At 47.3% G+C, this 20,801-nt stretch overlaps 10 protein-coding genes across 10 annotated transcripts; 5 read left to right on the top strand and 5 right to left on the bottom strand.

Moving 5' to 3' along the window:
• Window positions 1-1,781: 1,781 nt before the first annotated feature.
• N7487_005365 (putative carboxylesterase) lies at window positions 1,782-3,382 on the bottom strand (the record flags this gene model as incomplete). Its single annotated transcript, XM_056873112.1, has 2 exons — window positions 1,782-3,158; window positions 3,209-3,382. The coding sequence occupies 2 exons, from the start codon at window positions 3,380-3,382 to the stop codon at window positions 1,782-1,784; spliced, it is 1,551 nt and encodes a 516-aa protein (XP_056730832.1).
• Window positions 3,383-4,184: 802 nt separating this feature from the next.
• On the top strand, window positions 4,185-5,890 carry N7487_005366 (uncharacterized protein; the record flags this gene model as incomplete). Its single annotated transcript, XM_056873113.1, has 2 exons — window positions 4,185-4,526; window positions 4,577-5,890. 2 exons carry the CDS (start codon window positions 4,185-4,187, stop codon window positions 5,888-5,890), a joined length of 1,656 nt encoding a protein of 551 aa, XP_056730833.1.
• A 371-nt stretch (window positions 5,891-6,261) lies between these two features.
• Window positions 6,262-7,840, top strand: N7487_005367 (glycoside hydrolase family 76 protein; the record flags this gene model as incomplete). Its single annotated transcript, XM_056873114.1, has 4 exons — window positions 6,262-6,361; window positions 6,440-6,687; window positions 6,753-7,202; window positions 7,268-7,840. 4 exons carry the CDS (start codon window positions 6,262-6,264, stop codon window positions 7,838-7,840), a joined length of 1,371 nt encoding a protein of 456 aa, XP_056730834.1.
• Window positions 7,841-8,226: 386 nt separating this feature from the next.
• Window positions 8,227-9,006, bottom strand: N7487_005368 (uncharacterized protein; the record flags this gene model as incomplete). The annotated part of the gene is made up of 1 exon (XM_056873115.1): window positions 8,227-9,006. One exon carries the CDS (start codon window positions 9,004-9,006, stop codon window positions 8,227-8,229), a length of 780 nt encoding a protein of 259 aa, XP_056730835.1.
• A 1,992-nt stretch (window positions 9,007-10,998) lies between these two features.
• Window positions 10,999-12,843, top strand: N7487_005369 (MFS transporter; the record flags this gene model as incomplete). The annotated part of the gene is made up of 4 exons (XM_056873116.1): window positions 10,999-11,309; window positions 11,370-12,356; window positions 12,462-12,542; window positions 12,597-12,843. The coding sequence occupies 4 exons, from the start codon at window positions 10,999-11,001 to the stop codon at window positions 12,841-12,843; spliced, it is 1,626 nt and encodes a 541-aa protein (XP_056730836.1).
• Window positions 12,844-13,141: 298 nt separating this feature from the next.
• N7487_005370 (CIA30 family protein) lies at window positions 13,142-13,858 on the top strand (the record flags this gene model as incomplete). Its single annotated transcript, XM_056873117.1, has 2 exons — window positions 13,142-13,629; window positions 13,678-13,858. The coding sequence occupies 2 exons, from the start codon at window positions 13,142-13,144 to the stop codon at window positions 13,856-13,858; spliced, it is 669 nt and encodes a 222-aa protein (XP_056730837.1).
• Window positions 13,859-14,210: 352 nt separating this feature from the next.
• On the bottom strand, window positions 14,211-15,293 carry N7487_005371 (carbon-nitrogen hydrolase family protein; the record flags this gene model as incomplete). Its single annotated transcript, XM_056873118.1, has 3 exons — window positions 14,211-14,578; window positions 14,629-15,068; window positions 15,124-15,293. The coding sequence occupies 3 exons, from the start codon at window positions 15,291-15,293 to the stop codon at window positions 14,211-14,213; spliced, it is 978 nt and encodes a 325-aa protein (XP_056730838.1).
• Window positions 15,294-16,182: 889 nt separating this feature from the next.
• N7487_005372 (uncharacterized protein) lies at window positions 16,183-16,872 on the bottom strand (the record flags this gene model as incomplete). The annotated part of the gene is made up of 1 exon (XM_056873119.1): window positions 16,183-16,872. The coding sequence occupies one exon, from the start codon at window positions 16,870-16,872 to the stop codon at window positions 16,183-16,185; it is 690 nt and encodes a 229-aa protein (XP_056730839.1).
• An 857-nt stretch (window positions 16,873-17,729) lies between these two features.
• Window positions 17,730-19,093, top strand: N7487_005373 (uncharacterized protein; the record flags this gene model as incomplete). The annotated part of the gene is made up of 5 exons (XM_056873120.1): window positions 17,730-17,909; window positions 17,960-18,086; window positions 18,152-18,508; window positions 18,565-18,726; window positions 18,780-19,093. 5 exons carry the CDS (start codon window positions 17,730-17,732, stop codon window positions 19,091-19,093), a joined length of 1,140 nt encoding a protein of 379 aa, XP_056730840.1.
• A 533-nt stretch (window positions 19,094-19,626) lies between these two features.
• Window positions 19,627-20,604, bottom strand: N7487_005374 (uncharacterized protein; the record flags this gene model as incomplete). The annotated part of the gene is made up of 2 exons (XM_056873121.1): window positions 19,627-20,033; window positions 20,088-20,604. The coding sequence occupies 2 exons, from the start codon at window positions 20,602-20,604 to the stop codon at window positions 19,627-19,629; spliced, it is 924 nt and encodes a 307-aa protein (XP_056730841.1).
• Between the last annotated feature and the right edge of the window lie 197 nt (window positions 20,605-20,801).

A 20,801-nucleotide genomic window follows, 5' to 3' on the forward strand; every position in this document is an offset into this window, starting at 1 on the left:
GTATGTGCCCAGGTGGCTTTATTACCCCTCACTTAGACAACCTTGGAACTTTGGTCGACTGACCGTGTTCGCGGAATCAGCCGGAATGCAAAGAAAGGGCATGATTGCACTATAAATACATGCAGAGATCTTACACGGCACAGGTAGAATACTCAACCATCCACCCGAGGGAACTTAGCGATGACATTCATTTCGAGATGGTGGTTTTCTCAATGCAAATTCTCAACAACGAGCTCCTTTCTATTTAAAGCTTCCGATGATCTGGAATCTTAGTCGACATGCCTATCGGAGATTCCCTGCTCGATGTAGTGCTCCCGGCAAATCCTAGCAAGGATCAAGGATTATATCGGAAGGTGTGAGCGGATGAGAAAAAGTAATAGCTATGGTCGAGGCCTGGGGAGCCTGAGGCCGAGGTTTATCTGATGCAACTGACTTCGGGATCAGGACACTGGAGTAAGACCAACTGGTGAATCCTGGGCTTTCTCGGTCACTTGATCATGTTGTAGCTCCAATTCCACGCGGCGTGCAAATCAGAACGGCAAAGGGGCTTTAATCCCGGGATAACCTATAATCCCTGTCATCCGAGCAAAATTCTGGTGGTGTGGTCGTCTGGCCGACTCGCACTCGGCGAACATACTGGACCTTCTCATTGCGAAGGTTGCAAATGGTAATATTGACTAGGAATGAACAAAGCGCTACTCCTCCCAGTGGGCGCCATCGACGTGAAGCCGAGTCTCCATGTTGATTTGAATGAACGACTAGGTCATACTGTCTTTGTGGACTTGTGGCTCGGAGATGGAAGGTTTGGTTCATTTGAACTATTGGGCCAAAATGGATGCAATGGGAGGGGCTCCCACATGACCAAGTCGTGAGATGCTAGTAGGCCGTATAACTCATTATCCGAGTGACGTAATCGTTGGGAAGGAGGAATTGGGCTGATTTCTTTAGGTTCACCACTGAGAACCTTGGAAGCGATACACTCATGGATGGGTGTGGATCGGAAGGAGCCTTCCAGAGCTGCCCAGGTGGAGGCCCAAGGCGATCGGCTTCATCTGATTGGGTGACCCAGGAAATGCGGGGTCGGCAATAGGTCGGGCCGAAACCAAAAGAAGTCAACTCTTAGGAATCATGATGTCGCCTCAATAATTGCATACTGTCGCCCCGATGCTGATCCAATCGAGCGACAGCATGTGGCCTCTCTGAAGTACAGAGTGTTTCAATACTTTCCAGAGCAGCGTCTGACTGCAACGCAGGTCTTATAAGACCCATCATTCAGAGCTATCATGCAGAAATATGGGGGTTGATCCTCCATTTCATCGTTTCCTACTCCTCATGTTTTATATGCTGTAATATTGTTTCTTTATCTCTAGTACTAGATTAACGAGCTGAGACAACCCGAGTTGCTTGACTTGGCACTGGGAATCTCCATTGGGCTGACCATTTCTTGGTGGACAAAGACCCTCAAGGCATGCAAATCAAAACGTGTGCAATAAGCAATAAAAGGTGAAGAAAATAAAGAAAAGACCTTCCACAGATCCTGGAAGCCTCCAGGATTATGCCTAAAAATCACAGTAGACCACAAAGGAGAAAAAGAGTTTGTTCTCACAATTCGCAAGAAAGTCGGTAACTGGAAATGTCGATGGAAATCGAAAGAATGGGCATAGTAACATATCTGCCTGCAATGACTTTGTATTACTTTGTATCAATGCTGATTTTCATATGATAGGGGACTCTCAAGGCTGGCATGAGAAGTGGCACGAATCCTTCGGGCACCGTATCATTCATTGCTGCATATCTGCTGCGAAACTCTTCCACATTGAGCAATGCTCAATCTCCAAGCTGGGAATAGCTTCCATCTCTGTCGAATTTGTCTGGAGTCTGAGTCGCTGCCCAGCCCCTGGGCCCCATGGTTGCCATTCAGGAGCGTCTTTGTACCGGTAAATGTTGGGGTCTAAGACTCTGATAAAGCTCAAGTAGTAGTTCATGGTGATGGGGACGATCTTTGCGTTAGAGCTGGCATATGAATAGGTTGGCTCATTGGTTCCTCCTATCCCAAAAATGGCAGGCAAATCCAATATATGAGAAACGCCCATCCCATTTGCAATTTTTGTGGGGTCGCGGACATTGTACCGATAATTCCAGACGCGGTGAGACGAGAACGATGCAGCCGTCGCTGCAGTCATGAAGTTCCCTGGGCAAGTGAAGGTTGAATCTCCATAAGCCCCCGCAGCCGATGCAAAATAAGCCGCGTGTTTAGGGAGGGGCTCTACATCCTCGTATGCCTTGTTGATGGCATCGAGTTGGTTACGAGAGAGTCCGGGATAATTGTTCTTCATGAACTGGGCCACTTCGGACTTGGTGCTTGCATTGTATGCAAAATCGGTGCCCTCATTTGTCTCATCCCCAACTAACAAGGGAACATGAATAAACTTTCCTTCACTGAACAAATTGTAAAAGTGGTCCCGGACCAAGTCTCCGTCCACAACAGGAAGAAAGTACCAACGAGGGATTGGAGTGGGACTCCCCGCTGGGAACGGCTTGTCAACATTGTACTTTTGGATCGTTTTGATATCCACAGAGCGCAAGCATGCCAAGGAGTCCTTTTCCTTGTGACAGCTAACATCCTTCACGAATCGGTCGTACTGGAACTCCATCTGTGCGACTGTTCTTTGAGTAGGCCAGAATGGCGACTCTGCCACTGCGCCGATGAAAAGGGTTGTATTGCGCTGATCATACGCGGTGAGATGATAGGCCACTGAGCCTGCACCTGCAGAGTCACCGTGGATGACTACATGGTTTGGGTTGCCTCCGAAGTTGCGAATGTGTTTCTGAACCCAATAGAGTGCCTTCCGCTGATCGAGTAGTCCAGCATTGAGATCTCCATTTTTTCGCACGTGCTCACTGGCAAGGAATCCAAGGACACCGACGCGGTAATTGAAGTTGACAAAGATAATGTTGTGACCGGATTGCTGAACGACTTCGCTGCCGTTATAGTTGCCATTCGAATTGTTGGCGTATCCACCCCCTTGAATGAACAGCCAGACAGGGAGGTTGGAATCTGCACTGGCATTCGTTGGCCGCCAGACATTGATAAATAAACAGTCCTCTGCGAAGAAATCATTTGTCGACTCTCCCACTCCCACGCAAAGGGGTCCGAACTATCCAAATCAGTTCAGTGCATTGCAGCCAGGGTGGATAGCAGTCTTACCGATGATGCATCCGAAACCCTTACAGTATCTTCTGGATCTCTGGGGCCTCGGAATCGTAAGCCACCTAGTGGTGCCTTTGCGTATCTCATCCCGAGGTATTGATCAACACCATTGGACAGTGTGATTCCCTGATACTGAGAATATTCCAAGGCGATTATCGGCGAATGTGACATTGAATGGGAAGGGGACGCTAGCATTAGACCACCAAAGAGGCCTGCAGTCAATATTACAATCCTTCGAATGGCAACCATTGCACAACTCCAGTTTAAAAATCTATACACAGTGTTTCAATGCCTTCAATGTTGTCTTTTGACGTCAAGGCTTGGAGACCAAGGAAACCCTGAACCTTGCCTAACACCCCTTCAATGGTATATTACTCACCGCCCTCCATCTATTTTAATATTACCTACATACATATATGTAATCAAAAAAAGGAAAGAAAGATGTATTATTTCAAGCTAGGGTTAGGGTGTATGGATATGTGGATATATTTTATAGATAGCTGACACAATCATTGCTAATTTGGGGAACCGCATAGACGGGTTTGTCTAGAGATGCACTTATGATGGTCCTCATATTTCACAAATACCATCCAAAACACATCTCTCTTCACTACAAGCATTGAAATTGACCATCTAGCTTAACCTCGGAAGCTGCCTAAGATAAAATTTTCTATCAGCATTGTCCTACATAAATCTCTGCCTAAGGCACCAACATACCAGTAAACTTATCACGTGATCACATTGAAGGTCCGACCGCCAAGGCTCCACTGAGATCCAGGCGCTCAGGCACCCACTTCCAATGTTCCAAGGTTGTCTACCGTTCTCCGACAATCCCGGTAACGGTCCGCTAACGCTAGGCAAAAGATAAGGAGGAGGAAAAATTGAGCTTGAAATAAAGCGCAATCGCAATGAAGAAAATACATATTACTTGGGGGTTCCTGAAAAATGACATTACAATCTAGACTTCTCGGCCATGCAGCCTGTGCACCCATCCGGTCCTTGTGCGACCGAGCCGCGTCTATCGCCCTTGTGTGAGGTACAGCATGCAGCCAAAGCAGAGAAACCCCAACACTCTAACCCGAGTCAATCCGAAACACCAGAACTTGATCAGGAAAAACAAACGATCAACGATGAACAGGTCCCCCTTCACAGTGTGATGCCAAATGGCGAAAAGACTTTCGTTATGATGGCGGGATCTTTTGCGGCCCTATTTTCACCTCTGTCCAGCAGTATTTACCTGCCGGCCCTCCCATCCCTGGCAAATGACATGAATGTTTCTGTGTCGCTGATAAACTTGACCATCACAACATACCTGGTAATGTCCACCGACCCAAGCATAGAGAATATCAAACTGATTATTTGTAGATATTCCAAGGACTCGCACCTTCCTTCATTGGTAGCTTTTCAGATAGCTATGGACGCCGTCCTGCATATATCATTGCATTTGTTATTTATCTTGGAGCGAATATTGGTCTCGCTTTGCAAAACAACTATACGGCACTAATGATTTTGCGCTGTATGCAGTCCTCGGGCAGCAGTGGCACGATCGCATTAGGGACCGCTGTGATAGCCGATCTCTCAACTCGCGCCGAGCGAGGAAAGTACATTGGATACGCTGGAATTGGGATGGCACTAGGACCGACACTTGGCCCCGTTATTGGTGGGCTGCTAGATCATTTCCTGGGGTGGCGATCGATATTTTGGTTTTTGGTCATTCTATCGGGTGTTTGCTTTGTGGTGATCCTTATTGTTTTTCCCGAGACATGTCGAGCTGTCGTGGGAAACGGGTCGGTACCACCTGCCTCGTGGAATCGCCCCCTCTGGACATTATTCGTACGAACATCACGATTCGACGACGAACAAGGGACCGCCGATCACTCCACCATTCAGGAACTGAAGAAGCGGCCAAACCCAATTTCAGCTCTCTTGATAGCCACACAAAAAGAAATGGGGTTGGTCCTATTATACGGGTCATTTCTGTACGCAGGGTACATGGCCGTTATTAGCACTTTATCGACCGAGTTGGCGAGTCGATTTGGGTTCAACTCTATCGAAATTGGACTATGCTATCTTCCCATGGGTCTTGGAAGCATAAGCTCGCGCTGGGTAGTTGGCCGACTCTTGGACTGGAACTTCCGCCGCGAGGCACGTTTGCAGGGAATGACCATTCACAAGAACCGACAGCAGGAAATTGAAAAGTTCGATATCGAGCGAGCACGCCTGGCGATTACTCTTCCACTAATCTATATGGCAAGTCTTTGCATCTTAGCTTACGGTTGGGTGATGCAGTATCGAACTTCCCTGGCTGGCCCCCTTGTGATGTTGTTCTTCACCGGTGTTACAACTACAAGTGCATTCAACACTTTGACTACTTTGGTTGTCGATATCAATTACCAAAGTGCCGCCACTGCTGCGGCAGCGAACAATTTATTTCGCTGCCTTATGGGCGCTGGAGCCACGGCTATTGCCTCGCCTTTAATAAAATCTATTGGTATTGGATGGACAGCTACATTTATCACTGGTCTTTGGGTATTGGGAAGTCCTGCTCTATGGATTGTTTACTACCGGGGGTACCAATGGAGAAGGGATCTTGCCCACAAGCACGAGAAAAAATCCGAAAATTCTTCTCATGATGTCTCAAACCCGCCAAAAGGAAATGAGCGATCAGACCAAAAATGAAGTTAAATAGATTGAACATCGAAGGAAGGGTCGGGACGGCCAAGATCTACTCTATACTCTGCATAATATCTACGATCCTTCAATCAAAATGAAGAAAGCTTGTAAAAGCTTGGCACTTGGCCCCACAATTGGGCTTACACTCCACAATGAAATGAGTTGACGACGCTAGCGCCGAGGATTACGCATGCCCTTCTATATTTAAAAACGATATGATGAAAATGAGATTTCCTGGTCTCCATTTCCCGGGGGAAATTATTTTCTTTCATTCCTTAATGCCTCAGTGACTTCTCTTCAACATCAGCCTACACGTATTCTCTGATATCTCTCATTGCTTAAAATTTACATGGTTTCTCAAATATCACCTTGATAAGATGCACTTTCTCGGGGGGTGGTCGCCATTGAGAGGTGCCGTTGGTGCACTTCTCCTTTCGAGCGTAGCACGCGCAATCGACTTGGATATTACCGATGAACGTACGTGGCGGAGTCTAGATCCTCCCTTCATGTCAATTACCAAGAGGAACGAGAAGCTAACGTTTGAGTTTATAACAGAGTCGATCAAAGATGCTGCGAGTACGACGGCTTACGCTATGATGAAATACTATTACGGCAACGAGACCGGTCAAATCCCTGGAGCCTTTCCAGACAAATGGTGGGAGGGAGCTCCACTCTTCATGGCTCTCTTAGAATACTGGCACTTTACTGGCGACACAACATACAACGACGAACTAAGTGTTGGATTGCAATGGCAATCAGGCACAGACGGGGACTATATGCCAAGCAACTACAGTTCTTACCTGGTTAGCACCGTGATAATCTGAACAACCAGTGATAAAGTTCATATCTAATACCGGTTATCTCCCAGGGAAACGATGACCAAATGTTCTGGGGCCTAGCAGCCATGACGGCCGCTGAGTACGCATTCCCGGATCGCTCGACTGGATTCTCTTGGCTCTCTCTAGCCCAAGGTGTCTTCAATACTCAGATTAAAAGATGGGACACAACCTCTTGTGGCGGTGGTCTACGGTGGCAAATCTGGCCCTACCAGTCTGGCTACGGAATGAAGAATTCTATTTCTAATGGAGGGCTATTCCAATTATCTGCGCGTCTAGCCCGATACACCGGCGATGAAATCTATCTCACGTGGGCTAACAAGATTTGGGATTGGTCTGTCTCATCGCCTTTGCTTAGCAATTCAACATGGAATGTTGCTGATTCCACCAACGTTGAAAATGATTGTGCGACCCAGGGAAATGCCCAATGGACGTACAACTATGGCACTTACCTGATGGGGGCAGCGTATATGTACAACTACGTGAGTACTCCCGATTTCGAGTTTCACATTTTCTTTGTTGTGTCAAAGCTAACCCCTCCTTCCAGACAAACGGGACTACCCAGTCTGAATGGCTGACGGCAGTAAATGGTCTAGTAAACGCGACATTCAAGAACTTTTTCCTCACCGGTGGAATTATTGAGGACTATTACTGCGAGCCTGCAGAAAACTGCAATAACAACGAGATCCTCTTCAAAGGACTGACTTCCACCTGGTTGTCATTGACTGCCGTGCTCGTTCCATCAACATTTGACAGCATTATCGCGAAGCTCCAAACATCGGCCCAGGCAGCTGCTGCGTCATGCACTGGCCACAACAATGGCACATGTGGTGTCCGGTGGTACAAGTCTAAATGGGATGGGTGGATGGGAATGGAAGAACAGATCAGCGCGACAAAGGTGTTCACGTCAAATTTGATCAATTTTAATAACACTGCTCCAGTGACTTCGACAACTGGTGGAAACAGTACTAGCAACCCAACAGCAGGCGAAAGCGATACTACTGCTACTACTCAAACGACAACGGTAACAACCGCTGACAAGGCAGGCGCTGGCATCGTGACCGCAGTTTTCGTGGTTGGCTGGATTGGACTCATGTCTTTCATGATACTTGGTGGTTGATCATGCTGTCACGTGTGAGCATATATTTTCTTGGCTTTTGTTTATTCTTGGATTTGGAGTTTTGGTTATCTAGCGCTGAGCGACTAGACATTGTATTATAATGAATTTGGCTTGCGAGAAGTGAAGAAATAAACGTCTCGCGATACCTGTGTCGGAAGATTGCAGGCAACGCACCGACTCGATATAGTGTTTCTATCCACTGGAGCTTTCACTCGATACCATACAAGAATAGTCGGCCGCATTTACGGCCTTGTCAAGTCTTTTGAGTAGTCTTCTTTTTAGATATTCCCAGTCCATCAATGTGATCTCAACTATTTATTATGAAGGACACCATAATTTCATGAATTGAAGCTACCCGATTATGAATGGGTGCCGACATCCTAATCTCAAGCTGCTAGCTTAAGACCGGTGATATCCTCACAAGCTTTAACGACGACCTCCTGTAAACTCTCATCTGCTGTCACTGGAAGAGGTTCACCAATCTTCCTTTTGGGTTCAAAGTATACACCAGTGAGAGTTTGATCATAATCGCCTTCAGCCAGCATGACATATGTCTCCACGCCATCCTCTAGCTTGTCGGTAGCGCCTTGACCTCCAAGTTTGGTAGCCACCCATCCAGGATGCACAGACGTGACTGAAGTGCCATTAAACCGCCTTGCCACCGCATTAGCAAGAAGCATAACATGAAGCTTCGAGTCGCAGTATGCTGGGAAATCCTGGAAATCCTTTTCCCCACGCTCAAGCCAGAAGATATCCTTCACGTCGGTGTTGGCTTGTCGATGCAAGACAGAAGCGATAAAGGTAAGACGCTTAGGTTGTTTAAGGAGACAAGAGAGGATATAGGGTGCAATGACGTTGACGAAGACCAAGGCTGGCACGCCAGTATCAGGTGTCTTGCGGAAAGGGCCGTAAAGCAATCCGGCATTAAGAATGACGGAGTCGAAGACACCAATCGCATTTGCTTCCTCGGCAAGTTTGCGTGTCTCTGTCACGCTTGTCAAGTCTGCAACCAGTACGCCAGCAGCTCCAGGGCATTTTGCTTTGACCTCATCTGCGCGCTCTTGGGTACGCGCATGAAGGTAGACGGTGTGGTTACGCTGAACCAGCTGACGGGCAGCCTCAAGGCCAAAGCCATCCGTAGAACCCGTTATCAGAATGCGGGCCATCTTGCAAAAGTTGGCTGATTGAAATGAGAATGGTGCACAGAACTTATTTTGGTGGATATTGCCCAGACCAGAGGGAGAGAAATCACGTTCGATTCTGTGCTGATGAAAGGAGAGATTTCGAAACGTAGGTTGAATATTCTCAATTAAAAGGTCGCTGAAAACCTGCGAATCCACAGCAAGCCGCAAAGATGGGGGGTTCTTAAGCTTACAAATCCACCGTTGTAATTTCTCACGATCCGATGCGCTGAAGGATTGAGTGGGTAACGCAATATACCCGCTCCGTGAGTTCCGCGCTTCACCTGCGTTCTCCCCGGGGTCTGGGTGAATCCAGAATCCCCTTGTAACAGGCCAAGACTAAAAGTCCTTTCAACAGCTCCTCGACACTTGACTCCATCGCAACAACTGATTTACTTGGTCCCAGTTCGTACAGATATCACATATTGTAACATGGGAGAACCCTCGGAGTGGGGTAAAGTGGGGGCATACAATTGAAAAGCAAGAGTTTCAAATGAGGTTGATATAAAATTAACTGAGACCCAGTACTATAATTTATCACTTTATATCTATGTAGCATAACGTTCCTTGGAATGCTAATTCACATAGAACATTTGGCCAATGCAGAGTTACCGGCCCCTGCATGCTTTTCAAGGTTTCCTTCGCACATATGCAAGACTGGAAATCAAAGTCCTATCAGCCATGTGGGGACCGATTGCATGGCATCATAACCCCCTCCCCAGAAAATTATTTCTACTCCAATATGATTCCATTATAGTCCTACGTCGACGGTCTCCGCTTTATCTCATATATGCACTTCGTATTAATTGCAGTGTATATGCATCCTCTATTCAGACCCTGTTAGTACCCGTCAATCTAACGTAGTGGTGAGGGGTAACACAGATAGACAGACACCTACCTGCCAAGGTTGGAATTTTCCAGTATAGCACTCTTTACGTAATATAAGAAAATAAACGGCTTTTGTTCATATAATAGTATTGGCAATTTGAACTATTCTGATGGGGTATAGCTGTCATACAAGGAAATGGATTTCCTCGAGGTCTGGAAATATCTGCGCGGGACAACCACGATTCAGTCCTATGATGACAGCCTGCTGGCCTGGCAGAAATGTCCACTCAAGCAAAACGCATCACCCTACCAGGTTTAGGGACATGAACAAACTGTAAATCTAAAGCTGTTCACGCTTCCCGAATAGGCAGTATTGGGGGTGACTGATATCGATATGGAGTAGTTACGGGAAAGATGAGGTTCTGTAGTCCGAAATCATATATGGATCTTGTGGTAAGACCGCCAGTTATGGTTGTGAAGCCAGCGATAAATCCATCGCAACAATTCTAAGGTTGTTTATCATATGCATAGTGAGTGTATCCCGTTATATAGTGGAACTGGGTCCCGAATCCCGATCTCCGCCCGCGACGGCTTCGGCACGGGAAACACGACAACCAGTTTCACGTGGCGAGTCGGGACCGGTCCAAGAGCAGTCTACAATGTAGACATGGTGTCATTGTTGATTATTTTCAGCCTGCAAACAAGATGATATTGAAGAGTTTTCGTTGCCCGAGACAAAATTGATAACGGTTATGGACGGTTGTCCTCGGCAGACCACTCCACAGCGGCTGCCAGCCACACCTCCGATCCTAGCCGAGCAAGACATGATTTCTAACTGGTCACTTACTTGCATTGTCAGGGCACTGTGACTGGATAGTGGATATTTAAAGCACTTTAAGCCACAGCGGAAAAGTATGGATCTTCTAAAGGTGTTTTTTTGCCCTAGTTGAAGTCGCTTTGCCGTAATCAGGGCCCGTTTTACAATGGATCAAGGATTGGGCCGAAGACCGAGAAGACTAGGAAGAAAAAATGTGATCAATGGGCCGACACAAACGGGGATATATACTACGTTGCCTTCCTCGACTAGAGATTTATATAATTCCACACAAAGATTTAGTCTAATCCCCAACCTTGATATGACAGCATACAATGGAGCATCTCAACCAACACCCAGACAAGTATGAGCTAGATATTGACTCCCCTATCGACTCTCGCAGCAATGAATCCGACGACACAATTGAACAAATCAACTCTCTCGAACTTACCCGTATCAACACCTATCGACTGCAACAGAAAACAACAGTAGGCTCTACGAGAGGGCCTACTCCCCGTGACAGATGGCTTCCTATGGGTGCCAACAAAGACTATCCACCTCTACTCCCGGACTCTGAAGACTACGTCGTGGAGTTTGATGGAGCCAATGATCCGTTACATCCATACAACTGGTCTACACCTAGGCGGTATGTCCACTATCCTTCTTCCCCGTCAATGCCAAAATACACTTGCTAATATCCCAACAGAATAATGCTAGTTTGCATCCTATGCTATGGTACCTTCGCCGGATCGTTTACCAGCGCTGTCTTCTCGGCAGCTATCTCTGGCTTCAGCAAGGAATTCAACACAAGCACCGAAGTTGGCTCACTTGGAGTGACACTCTATGTCCTTGGATTCGCAGCCGGGCCAACCATCTGGGCACCAGGATCAGAGCTGATCGGCAGGCGTTGGCCACTATCTCTCGGACTTTTCGGATGTGCTATCTTCACCGTTGCATGTGCAGTTGCCAAAGATATACAAACCATCATGATCTGTCGTTTCTTTGCTGGTCTATTCTCGGCCAGTCCAATTTCAGTTGTTCCCGCTGTGTTCGCAGACTTGTTCAACAATACACAACGGGGTGTCGTCATGTCAATTTTCTGCATGGCGGTGTTCATCGGACCCTTTTCGGCACCGTTTGTGGGCGGCTTCATTGCAATGAGTTCTCTGGGTTGGCGTTGGATCATGTATATCTCTGCAATCATGGTATTCCTAGGATTCGTTCTCGTCTTTGCCTTCCTCGAGGAGACTTATGCTCCAGTCATCCTCGTCCGCAAGGCAGCTACCCTACGCCGACAGACTCGTAATTGGGGCATCCATGCAAAGCAAGATGAAGTGGAAGTGGATCTCGCGGAGCTTCTGCGGAACAACTTTGCCCGACCCCTTGTGATGTTGGTTAGAGAGCCCATACTGCTTTTGGTTTCATTGTACATCTCCTTCGTCTATGGCCTCATATATGCTCTGCTAGGAGCATACCCTGTTGTCTTCCAAGGCGTCTACGGAATGAGTATGGGTGTCGGTGGACTTGCGTTTATCGGTCTCATTATCGGCGAACTTCTTGGTGGCGTTTATATCCTCTTCATACAGGGCTCATATAAGGCGAAGCTGGCAGCAAACGGTGATAAGCCTATCCCCGAATGGCGCCTTGGGCCAGCGATTATAGGAGCTGTGTTTTTTGCAGGGGGAATGTTTTGGTGAGTACCCTCCTTGAAACGTCAATTTTTGGCGTTCCGAGCTAATACCTGACAGGTTCGGCTGGACCGGATACACTTCATCCATCCACTGGATGGCTCCTATAGCTTCAGGGCTCCTCACTGGAGCGGGGATCTTTTGATCTTCTTGCAATGTTTCAATTATATCGTTGACTGTTATCCTTCGTTGTATGTTACCTTGTCCTCTCTCCTGTGAAACCAAGTGACTAACCCAATTGACAGGGCTGCATCCACTATTGCCGCGAACACCATCCTACGATCAGCTATTGGCTGCGCGTTCCCTCTTTTCTCCCGGCAAATGATGGAGAACCTCGGAGTCCAATGGGCGGGCACAATGCTTGGATGTATCGCAGTTGTGATGATCCCTATTCCTGTTCTGTTCAAGGTATACGGTCCATGGCTGCGAGAGAGGAGTAAATTGGCATGCTCGCCGGTTTATGATGTTGAAAAGAAACGTTATGATGTTTAATAGATATGAGTTGACGAAAACAGTTAATATACCCCAATTTTATTTTTCAGATCAGATCGAGCACAACTCCAACCTCTAGTAGAATAGTTAACTAGTTACAAAGTAGACACTCATCGCCTTGTTTTTCAGGTTTCACTATTTGGTTGTCGGTCAACAAATGACGTCACCCTGCGAATCAACCAGCCGATCGATGTAACTAGATCGATCGGATTGCACCTGGGCAGATCGCAGTTTGCGACAATCCCACAGTCTAACACACGTCGACTGGCCTCGACTGTCAACAAACTTCCCCTTTACAATGGAATACTCTACTAATAAGCAAATAATTTTCGGTCCTGATTGGGACCTCAATCTCTGGACCGCCTCTGACGACCGCGTCCGTGGTGGGTCGTCTGTGTCAAATCTCGAGCGTACGGTGGAAGGGGTGCTTTTTCACGGCAATCTCGACATTGAAACACTTGGTGACGCCGGTTTTGCCTCACAACGCACGGTCGGAAACGAACAAGTATGGGACCTCACCGGACACGACGGTGTTGAGCTACACATTGTTCCGTTAGACGGAAATCGATACACTTTCTCCCTTACAGACGAAATCCCACAACGGAGGCCAGATGGTCGTGAACAAAGTGTTCTTGTCTGGGAATATGATTTTTGTGCCAGTGAGACAGGGCGGGAAGTGCGTCTGTCATGGAAGGATCTGAAACCGACGTATCGGGGGAAGCCTGTAGAAGATGCCAGGCCATTGGACTTGTCGCACATAAGGAGGTTTCGGGTCATGATTCGGAGGTGAGTTTCATACCAAGGGAGACCAGAAAATGGGTACTAATTCTGCAGTTTCTTTGGGGCTCAACAAGGCGACTTTAGGCTAAACATTCTATCCATCGGAGTGTTCCGCGAGAGCTACCTTGATAATCCTAGTGTCACGAAGGAGTCCATTGGCTGTGGTGACGAGGAAACAGAACCGAAGAAAACTCGAGAGAAGCAAAGCTGGGTTCCAAATTGTTGCCCATCCTGATCTCATGGTCGTTTCAAATACAAATAAATGACCGTGAAAGAGTTACACCCTCGAACTCCTGCGGATATTGGCATGCCATTAATTGAACTCCAATTGAGATTTCCCCGTCGGTTTCTCTCTCTAACTTGACATAATTCTATGCCCAAGCCGAATAAGGACGACCGAGATTAAAAAAAGGTGCCGTGTAGAATAAAGCAGTGTTGGGGAAAATTCTACTCCTGCTCGGGATGGCTATGCTTTACCATATACACGCCCTAGAGCAATACATTAACATCCTGGCCTTGGTTATACAGAAATTTGAACTCTGTAATGAATTTCCCGGGTGATTCATAGCATTATACATATATCATGACTACTCCGCAGTCGTCACAGCTGTCTCCGTATCAACCTGAACCATCTTTTTCACTTTGTTGCACACATTAAGCGACATAAGATCCGGGCGGCTGTAGTGACCCGTGGCATCTGCAAAAATCTTGGTCGCCACAATTTGGTTCATGTCAAGTTCTGCATAGATTATGCCCTCGGTGGTGCTATCAAGAGGTTCAGTCAACCTCCTCCCATCAGGACCGAAGACCGCAGAGCTACCTCCTCCCGGAGAAGACATCAAGACTCCCCCACTCGTGTTCAATGCATTTACCCCGTTTTCACCCATTACGGCTGTGCAATGGAGAACGAAGCTCTGCGACTCCGCGGCGTATGTCTGTGACAAACTGTGACAGCCTAAAAAGTAAGTCAGCGTGCGAATTGGGAGCACATTATGTATTGATTACCTTCAGCGGACATAGACCAGAGATCAGTCTTTCCAGTATGAGGAGTCAAGCTAGGCCATGCAGAAACGTGGATATCTTCTCTTTGAGATATCATGAAATATTTCAGCAGCGGCTGGATGTGCTCCCAGCAAGAGAGCGCCCCAACACGCCCGAAGGGCAGCTCCACAACACTGGAGAAACATTCTCCGGAGGAATCTCCAAAAATGGTACGCTCCATGTGGGTAGGCTTCATCTTTCGGCGGTGTGACTTGATCTCTCCGTCGCCGCCAATCATTACTTGGGCGATATAGATAGAGTTGCTGTCATTCTCCGAAAAGCCCAGTGAGACCGCAATCGAGTGGTTCTTCGCACATGCCTGAATTCGGTTCATATCTGGGGAATTGAGGGTAATCGAGTTCTTGATGTATGCCACATTTAGCTCGACATCGAGAAACCGGCTCCTGTGGCGAGTTACTCGTTATTAAGGATCATTGTAAAAGTTTCGACTGAATTTACCAGATCCAACATGGGTATCCAGGAACCCAGCATTCTGGAAAGGCAATCAATTTAGCTCCATTTTGGGCAGCCTCTGCGATGAGGTTGCAGGTCTTTACCACTCCAGCGCTTAGATCTAGCCACTCTGGTTCGGCTTGAGTGACTGCCACTCGAGTCGTTTTTGATGACATTGTGACAAATAATGCTTTAATCTAGCAAAAATAAATAAAGAGTGAAGATACCACGTCACGGTATATTTATAATCTTTTCTCTCTTTTTGTCCCCTCATTCTCCAATCCTACTGAGCGAAACCCCGCATTTGGGACCTTTTCCGCCATTTATATGATAGCACATAGTATTGAGAGCGGATAAGGTGGAGTGCGAATACATTGGCTGTATTATCGGCACTGATTTCATGCCGATAACTCCTCAATCTTCCGTTTGAATGTGAATAGCGCAAGGAGTGTTCCTCACTGCTGACTTACGTATGCTGCTGACTTATCGGCTATGCCGCATAGGTCGCAAATTCGGTTATGTAGGTACACCGTGTAGGATAATTTCCTGCATGTGGTCTTTTTTCAAACGCCTCGAAAGGGATTCAACTGTGGGAAATGTGGATTCCCCTCGTTCTCCCGCCGAGGTTCCTGAAACACATGAACCTCTGTGGTCTTCTGTATTCCCACTTGCTCCAATCTCTTCTCCTGGCTAGAATGACGGCTGTCCTCTGGGTCTACTTGCAGCTCGGTGCGGGTGACAAATAACGAAGCATCTGGGGCACGACGGACAAGGGGGATTGGCCTCTGTCGAGGGGCAGACTCTGTGCGCGCGTAGACCGAATTTTTGCGGGAGCGCTGCAGGACCACTGAGTAGGACTGTCGGAGAGTAGGCAATGATGCGCAGATGATTATAATGTACAACTTACGTGTACCACATAGTGATGTCAGCCCATGACCCTATATGCAGTTAGAAGGTGGGTGCAGTAATACACAAGAGTTGAGGATCACTCACAGGTGATGTCGGCATGGGCAGGGAGGTTCTTCAGCAGAATGCATTTGACCAGCGTGGCCGCCGCCGCACTTTTCAGTTAGCCCAACGTCTCTGACGGGTGATGAGAAGAGTGAGATACAAGATACCAGCTCCCATGACAGAGATGATTGCAACTTTCATCTTAGAGGCGAGTTGGACATGCCAAAAAATATAAGCCGGGAAAACAGCGAGGGCCAGATCATTGAATGCATTAAAGGCCGCCTGGGATGTCCCGGCAACCAATTGAAAGTTGAGACTGAAGCAGGAGCCATCCACCTTTGGGTTCCAGATACGCTCTGGAGGTCGGCAAAATCCAATGATGACCACAATGGCCAACACATTCCACGCTATTGACACCGCCATCATTATGTATAGGAACCATCGCCGCGGTGCAGATGCAGATTGTCCCATGAGCCGGAGCAGGAAGATAGTCACACTCACCTTACCAGTTGTGGTGCTGACAACAGAGAAGTTGGGTGCTATAACTGTATACTTAATTGCCTGAAGTTGTTGATACGCATTTGGAATGTCGCCCAAATGGCGTCCCAGTCCGTAAGAAACACCAACTTGAACCAAAGACGAGCATACAAGGGCATTTGCTAATGACAAAGCAATGAAGAAGTCATCCCAACCAGCACGTCGCAGCGCTACCACACGGGTGTACAATCGCACACCGACAACCGCTAGGGCAACACCACCCAAGCACCATGACACTGCTGTGATATTGACGCCATGCTCGTTCATTGTATTATCTCGAATTTTCGGTCAGTGCTATCACCACCTGAAGGCCTTAAAGGGGAAGAGAACCCTCAAACGCCGACCATGATGGTTGCAAAGCACCCCTTATTTGTGAACGGGTATATTCGTAAAATTCTGCTTTGGCGCACGACAGGGTATTGAGACATACTGAAAACTCCATCCCTGTCACTAATATGTATGTCGCTCCGCAGTTGAGTCTGTGAGAAATTCCTATTGGCTCATAACAAGAACCGAGGATCTTGGTAGCGCGGTCCGCGTCCGGAAGTCAACTAGCTAGGTATAGCGCTCTCCACTTTCATCATTTCGCCTGCCACGAGCCGGAGTCCGAGCATCATAGATCCAGGGCCGTTGGTGAACAATGCATTTTCTTTATTACCACGTGTGAACTTCTGCCTACAAAGGTGAAGATGCACTCAATGTTTCTATAGGGTTATGACTGAATAATGCCTTACTTGGAAGATAAATTTCATGTGGGAAATCTGTGAGCGTCACGTTTTATAATCCTTTGGGGTTGAAACAACCGTCCAGACGCCGTCTTTCACTATTTTTCATTATCCTTGTCAGGAGGGTTGGGGCCAGAAATCGCAATATTATGAGTCGACCAAACACACCATAGCATGGTTTATCCACTTTCTCGCTTTTAGCGGACGACTAGCGAAGACATCCAAAAAGGGGGGAATGCAAGACAAAATGAAGGGCCAGGTAATCTAGCATTATTGCCGTCAATTTCACTGCCTCGAATTTTGCTCTCGGCAGTTCTTCTACACCTTGTTTCTAATCGCAACTACCCCGGTCACCCCCTTTACACACACATACGTGTATCCCTATTCAGAATACACAAGATGGTAACCACTGTATCCAACGAGGCAATTGATCAGCTACAGAACCAGGTGACGGAGTCACTTGGGGCTTTCCGAAGCCAGCGCGAGGAGACAGATCGCGTCGCCGCGCTAAAGGCAGCGCAGAGACTGGTGAATACATTACAGAAACCGCAGGATTCTGTCTACCATTTGGCATATTCTGTAATTATTAGACTATCCAAGGTGACTATATTGGTCCTAACTTAGTCTAGCCTACTCACACCATGTGTGTGCGCATTGCCATCGACTTGGATATATTTACCACGCTGACGGAGCGTAATGGGCCGGTGTCACTTAATGATCTGGCAGCTGTGAAAAACGCCAGTCCAATCCTAGTTGGTAAGCTCTTATCTATTGCCTGCTCGGCATTGTATGGATAACTGACGATAAAACCTCTCGGATAGAACGAGTCTTGCGTATCTTAGTTGGAATTGACTATGTTGGCGAATGCGACACGCGCGTCTATATCGCGACTACTATGACACGGCAGTTGACTGACCGACTCAGTATTTCGGTGATCAAGTTTATATTCGACGTTGGGATGCCTACTCTTGCCAAAGTCCCCGAGTTCCTCCGCCGCCAGGACCACCGAAACCCAGAGGGTACCACTACAGGCCCACTACAATTCGCTGAGAAGATTGATGAGTCCATTTGGACTTGGTTGCCCCAAAATCCAGAGAACCTGGATTCTTGCAATACCTTCATGGAGGGTGACCGTGGGGCACGACCCAGTTGGCTTGAATGGTTCCCGGTGGAAGAACGTCTTCTATGTGATGCTAATCCCGACGCGGGGAGACGCTTATGGTTGATGTCGCAGGGGGTCGAGGCCATGACCTCGCGGCATTTTTGGCACGGTACCCTGATGTACTAGGGCGTTTGGTACTCGAAGATCTGCCGCATGTTTTGGAAGAGAGCACTGTAGATGTGGGTCGTATTGAAAAACAAGCATTTGACCTGTTCAAACCGCAGCCGATTCATGGTGAGTTTCTTCCGCTGCTACTTCATTTTGGTAATCATTGACATTTCTTTCAGGCGCTCGGATTTATTATATGAAATTCATTCTTCATGACTGGTCTGACGAGGAAAATCATGTCATTCTTACCCAACTGGCTGGTGCAATGAGGCAAGGCTACTCGAAACTGATCATTGAAGAGTTTGTGCTGGCAGATCGCGATGGTGCCATGTTGCCGGCGATGTGGGATTGGGAAATGATGATCTTCTGTAACAGCATGGAGCGATCTAAGTCTCATTGGACTCGCTTGCTAGAAGGAGCTGGTTTCCAGGTTATCAACTTCTGGGCACCGCCTGGCGATGGACAAAGCATCATCGAAGCAGAACTCAAATAGTGGAAGGGCGGTTTGTTCGGACTATCACGATAAAGCAGCTTTAAACCGTCCTGCCTCTTTTAATAAAAGATTAGTTTTACAAATTCGACGTCCGCTTTTGTATCTGCCCTTCGCTCTGGCGGGTACAAAATGGAAGGGAAAACGAGCAACTTTCCAGGAATGACGCCCCAAGCAAACGATCCTGAAGTATTCATCCTCTAATAAGATCCCGAACGCGTGGCTCATTTTAGACCCAATGGACAGTGGGGCCCTATCAAGCGGGGACTCTCCATCCCAGCACCTTACGTGCGATCTTGTAGATGATATAATTCTTAATTTCAACTCTTCTAGCGCATCGATTACAGCTGCTATTTTTTTAATCTTTGGGTATTTGCTGTTAATATTACTACACCGGTTATTCAGGTAAAAATAAGTGGAATTCATATCTTATTTTTATAACTCTATAAATGCTAACGTTTCGAATATATTCAACCAAAAACACCCCAACCCCCAAAGCAATGCGAACACTCGAATATTCAATCAAATTAAACAACTCAAACCAAAGGCGTATGCTGATCATTGCTGTATGCTCGCGGCATGTGTTCTCTAGTAGATGATTGACCCGCCGTAGTCTGAGATGTTGTGGAGGTAGCGTGACTGTGACTGTGACTGTGATGATTTGAAACTGATGGGGCGTCTTGTGCTGGGAAGTATTCCGTCTCTGGCTTGTTGGTGAACATCATGGAGGAGCGGTTAAGTTCAAGGTTAGTGGCGGAATTGTGTTTCGCGGCCACAAGGGGTATCTTCGAGTATGATGGACTGGCCTCCAGCTCTTTTCTGGCTGCAATTCGCCGTGCCCTCGCTTTATTGCGTAAGCAGTAGAGCAGGCTGAGGCCGCCAAATAGCGAGATCATGCAACAGCCGAATACAATTGCTGCTATGTTGCCCTTACGATTCCATTCTGGGTATTGTTAGTATGATGGAAATTCTAGGCCTCATGGGTTTGGCGACTCACCATCTAGCGCCGCGGTGGAACTGCTGGTTGCAGTTGCAGTTGCACTACTTGTTGTCGTTGTGGCGCTAGTAGTTGTCGTTGAGGAGCTGGTAGTAGTCGAGCTAGTAGTCGAGCTGGTAGATGTAGAGGTTGTGGATGTGGATGTGGAGGCTGTCGATGTGGAGGTTGTTGATGTGGAGGTTGTTGATGTGGAAGAGGTAGATGTGGAAGAGGTAGAGGTAGAGGTTTCCGAAGTGGAGGTTGTGGTCGTAGATGTTGTTGACTCCGATGTAGTTGTATCAGTTGTGGTGTCAGTGGATGTAGTAGAGTCGGTTGTCGCAGTGGTGTCTCTGGCTTGGAGGATCTCGCTATATCCACGTTTACCGTAGAGATGGGCTACCTCGGTCGGCTCTGGGACTTCCCATAACTCCTCTACGGATGTCGTTGTGGCTGGAATCCACGTTGTTTCCGAGGCATAGGGATGACCGAGCACGCGAGAGCACAGAACTGTGCACAGTGCGAATATTAAAAGCTTCATGATTTGCAATACAGTAATTGGATTGGAGAAAAAAAGGAGAAGAATCCCAAAAGGAGGATCAGAATGCTAATATAAGGCTGGCTTTAGGATTTGATAGATTCGCAAGAAAAAAAAAAGCCACGCGGTATATTTAGACTGACGGGTAAAACAATATCCCTATCAATCTAGTCTCTAATTATGCTATCTGCTATGGTTTA

The sequence above is a fragment of the Penicillium crustosum genome, assembly GCF_028827405.1.
Source record: "Penicillium crustosum strain IBT 35664 chromosome Unknown utg000002l_segment0_segment0, whole genome shotgun sequence".
Lineage (NCBI taxonomy): Eukaryota > Fungi > Ascomycota > Eurotiomycetes > Eurotiales > Aspergillaceae > Penicillium > Penicillium crustosum.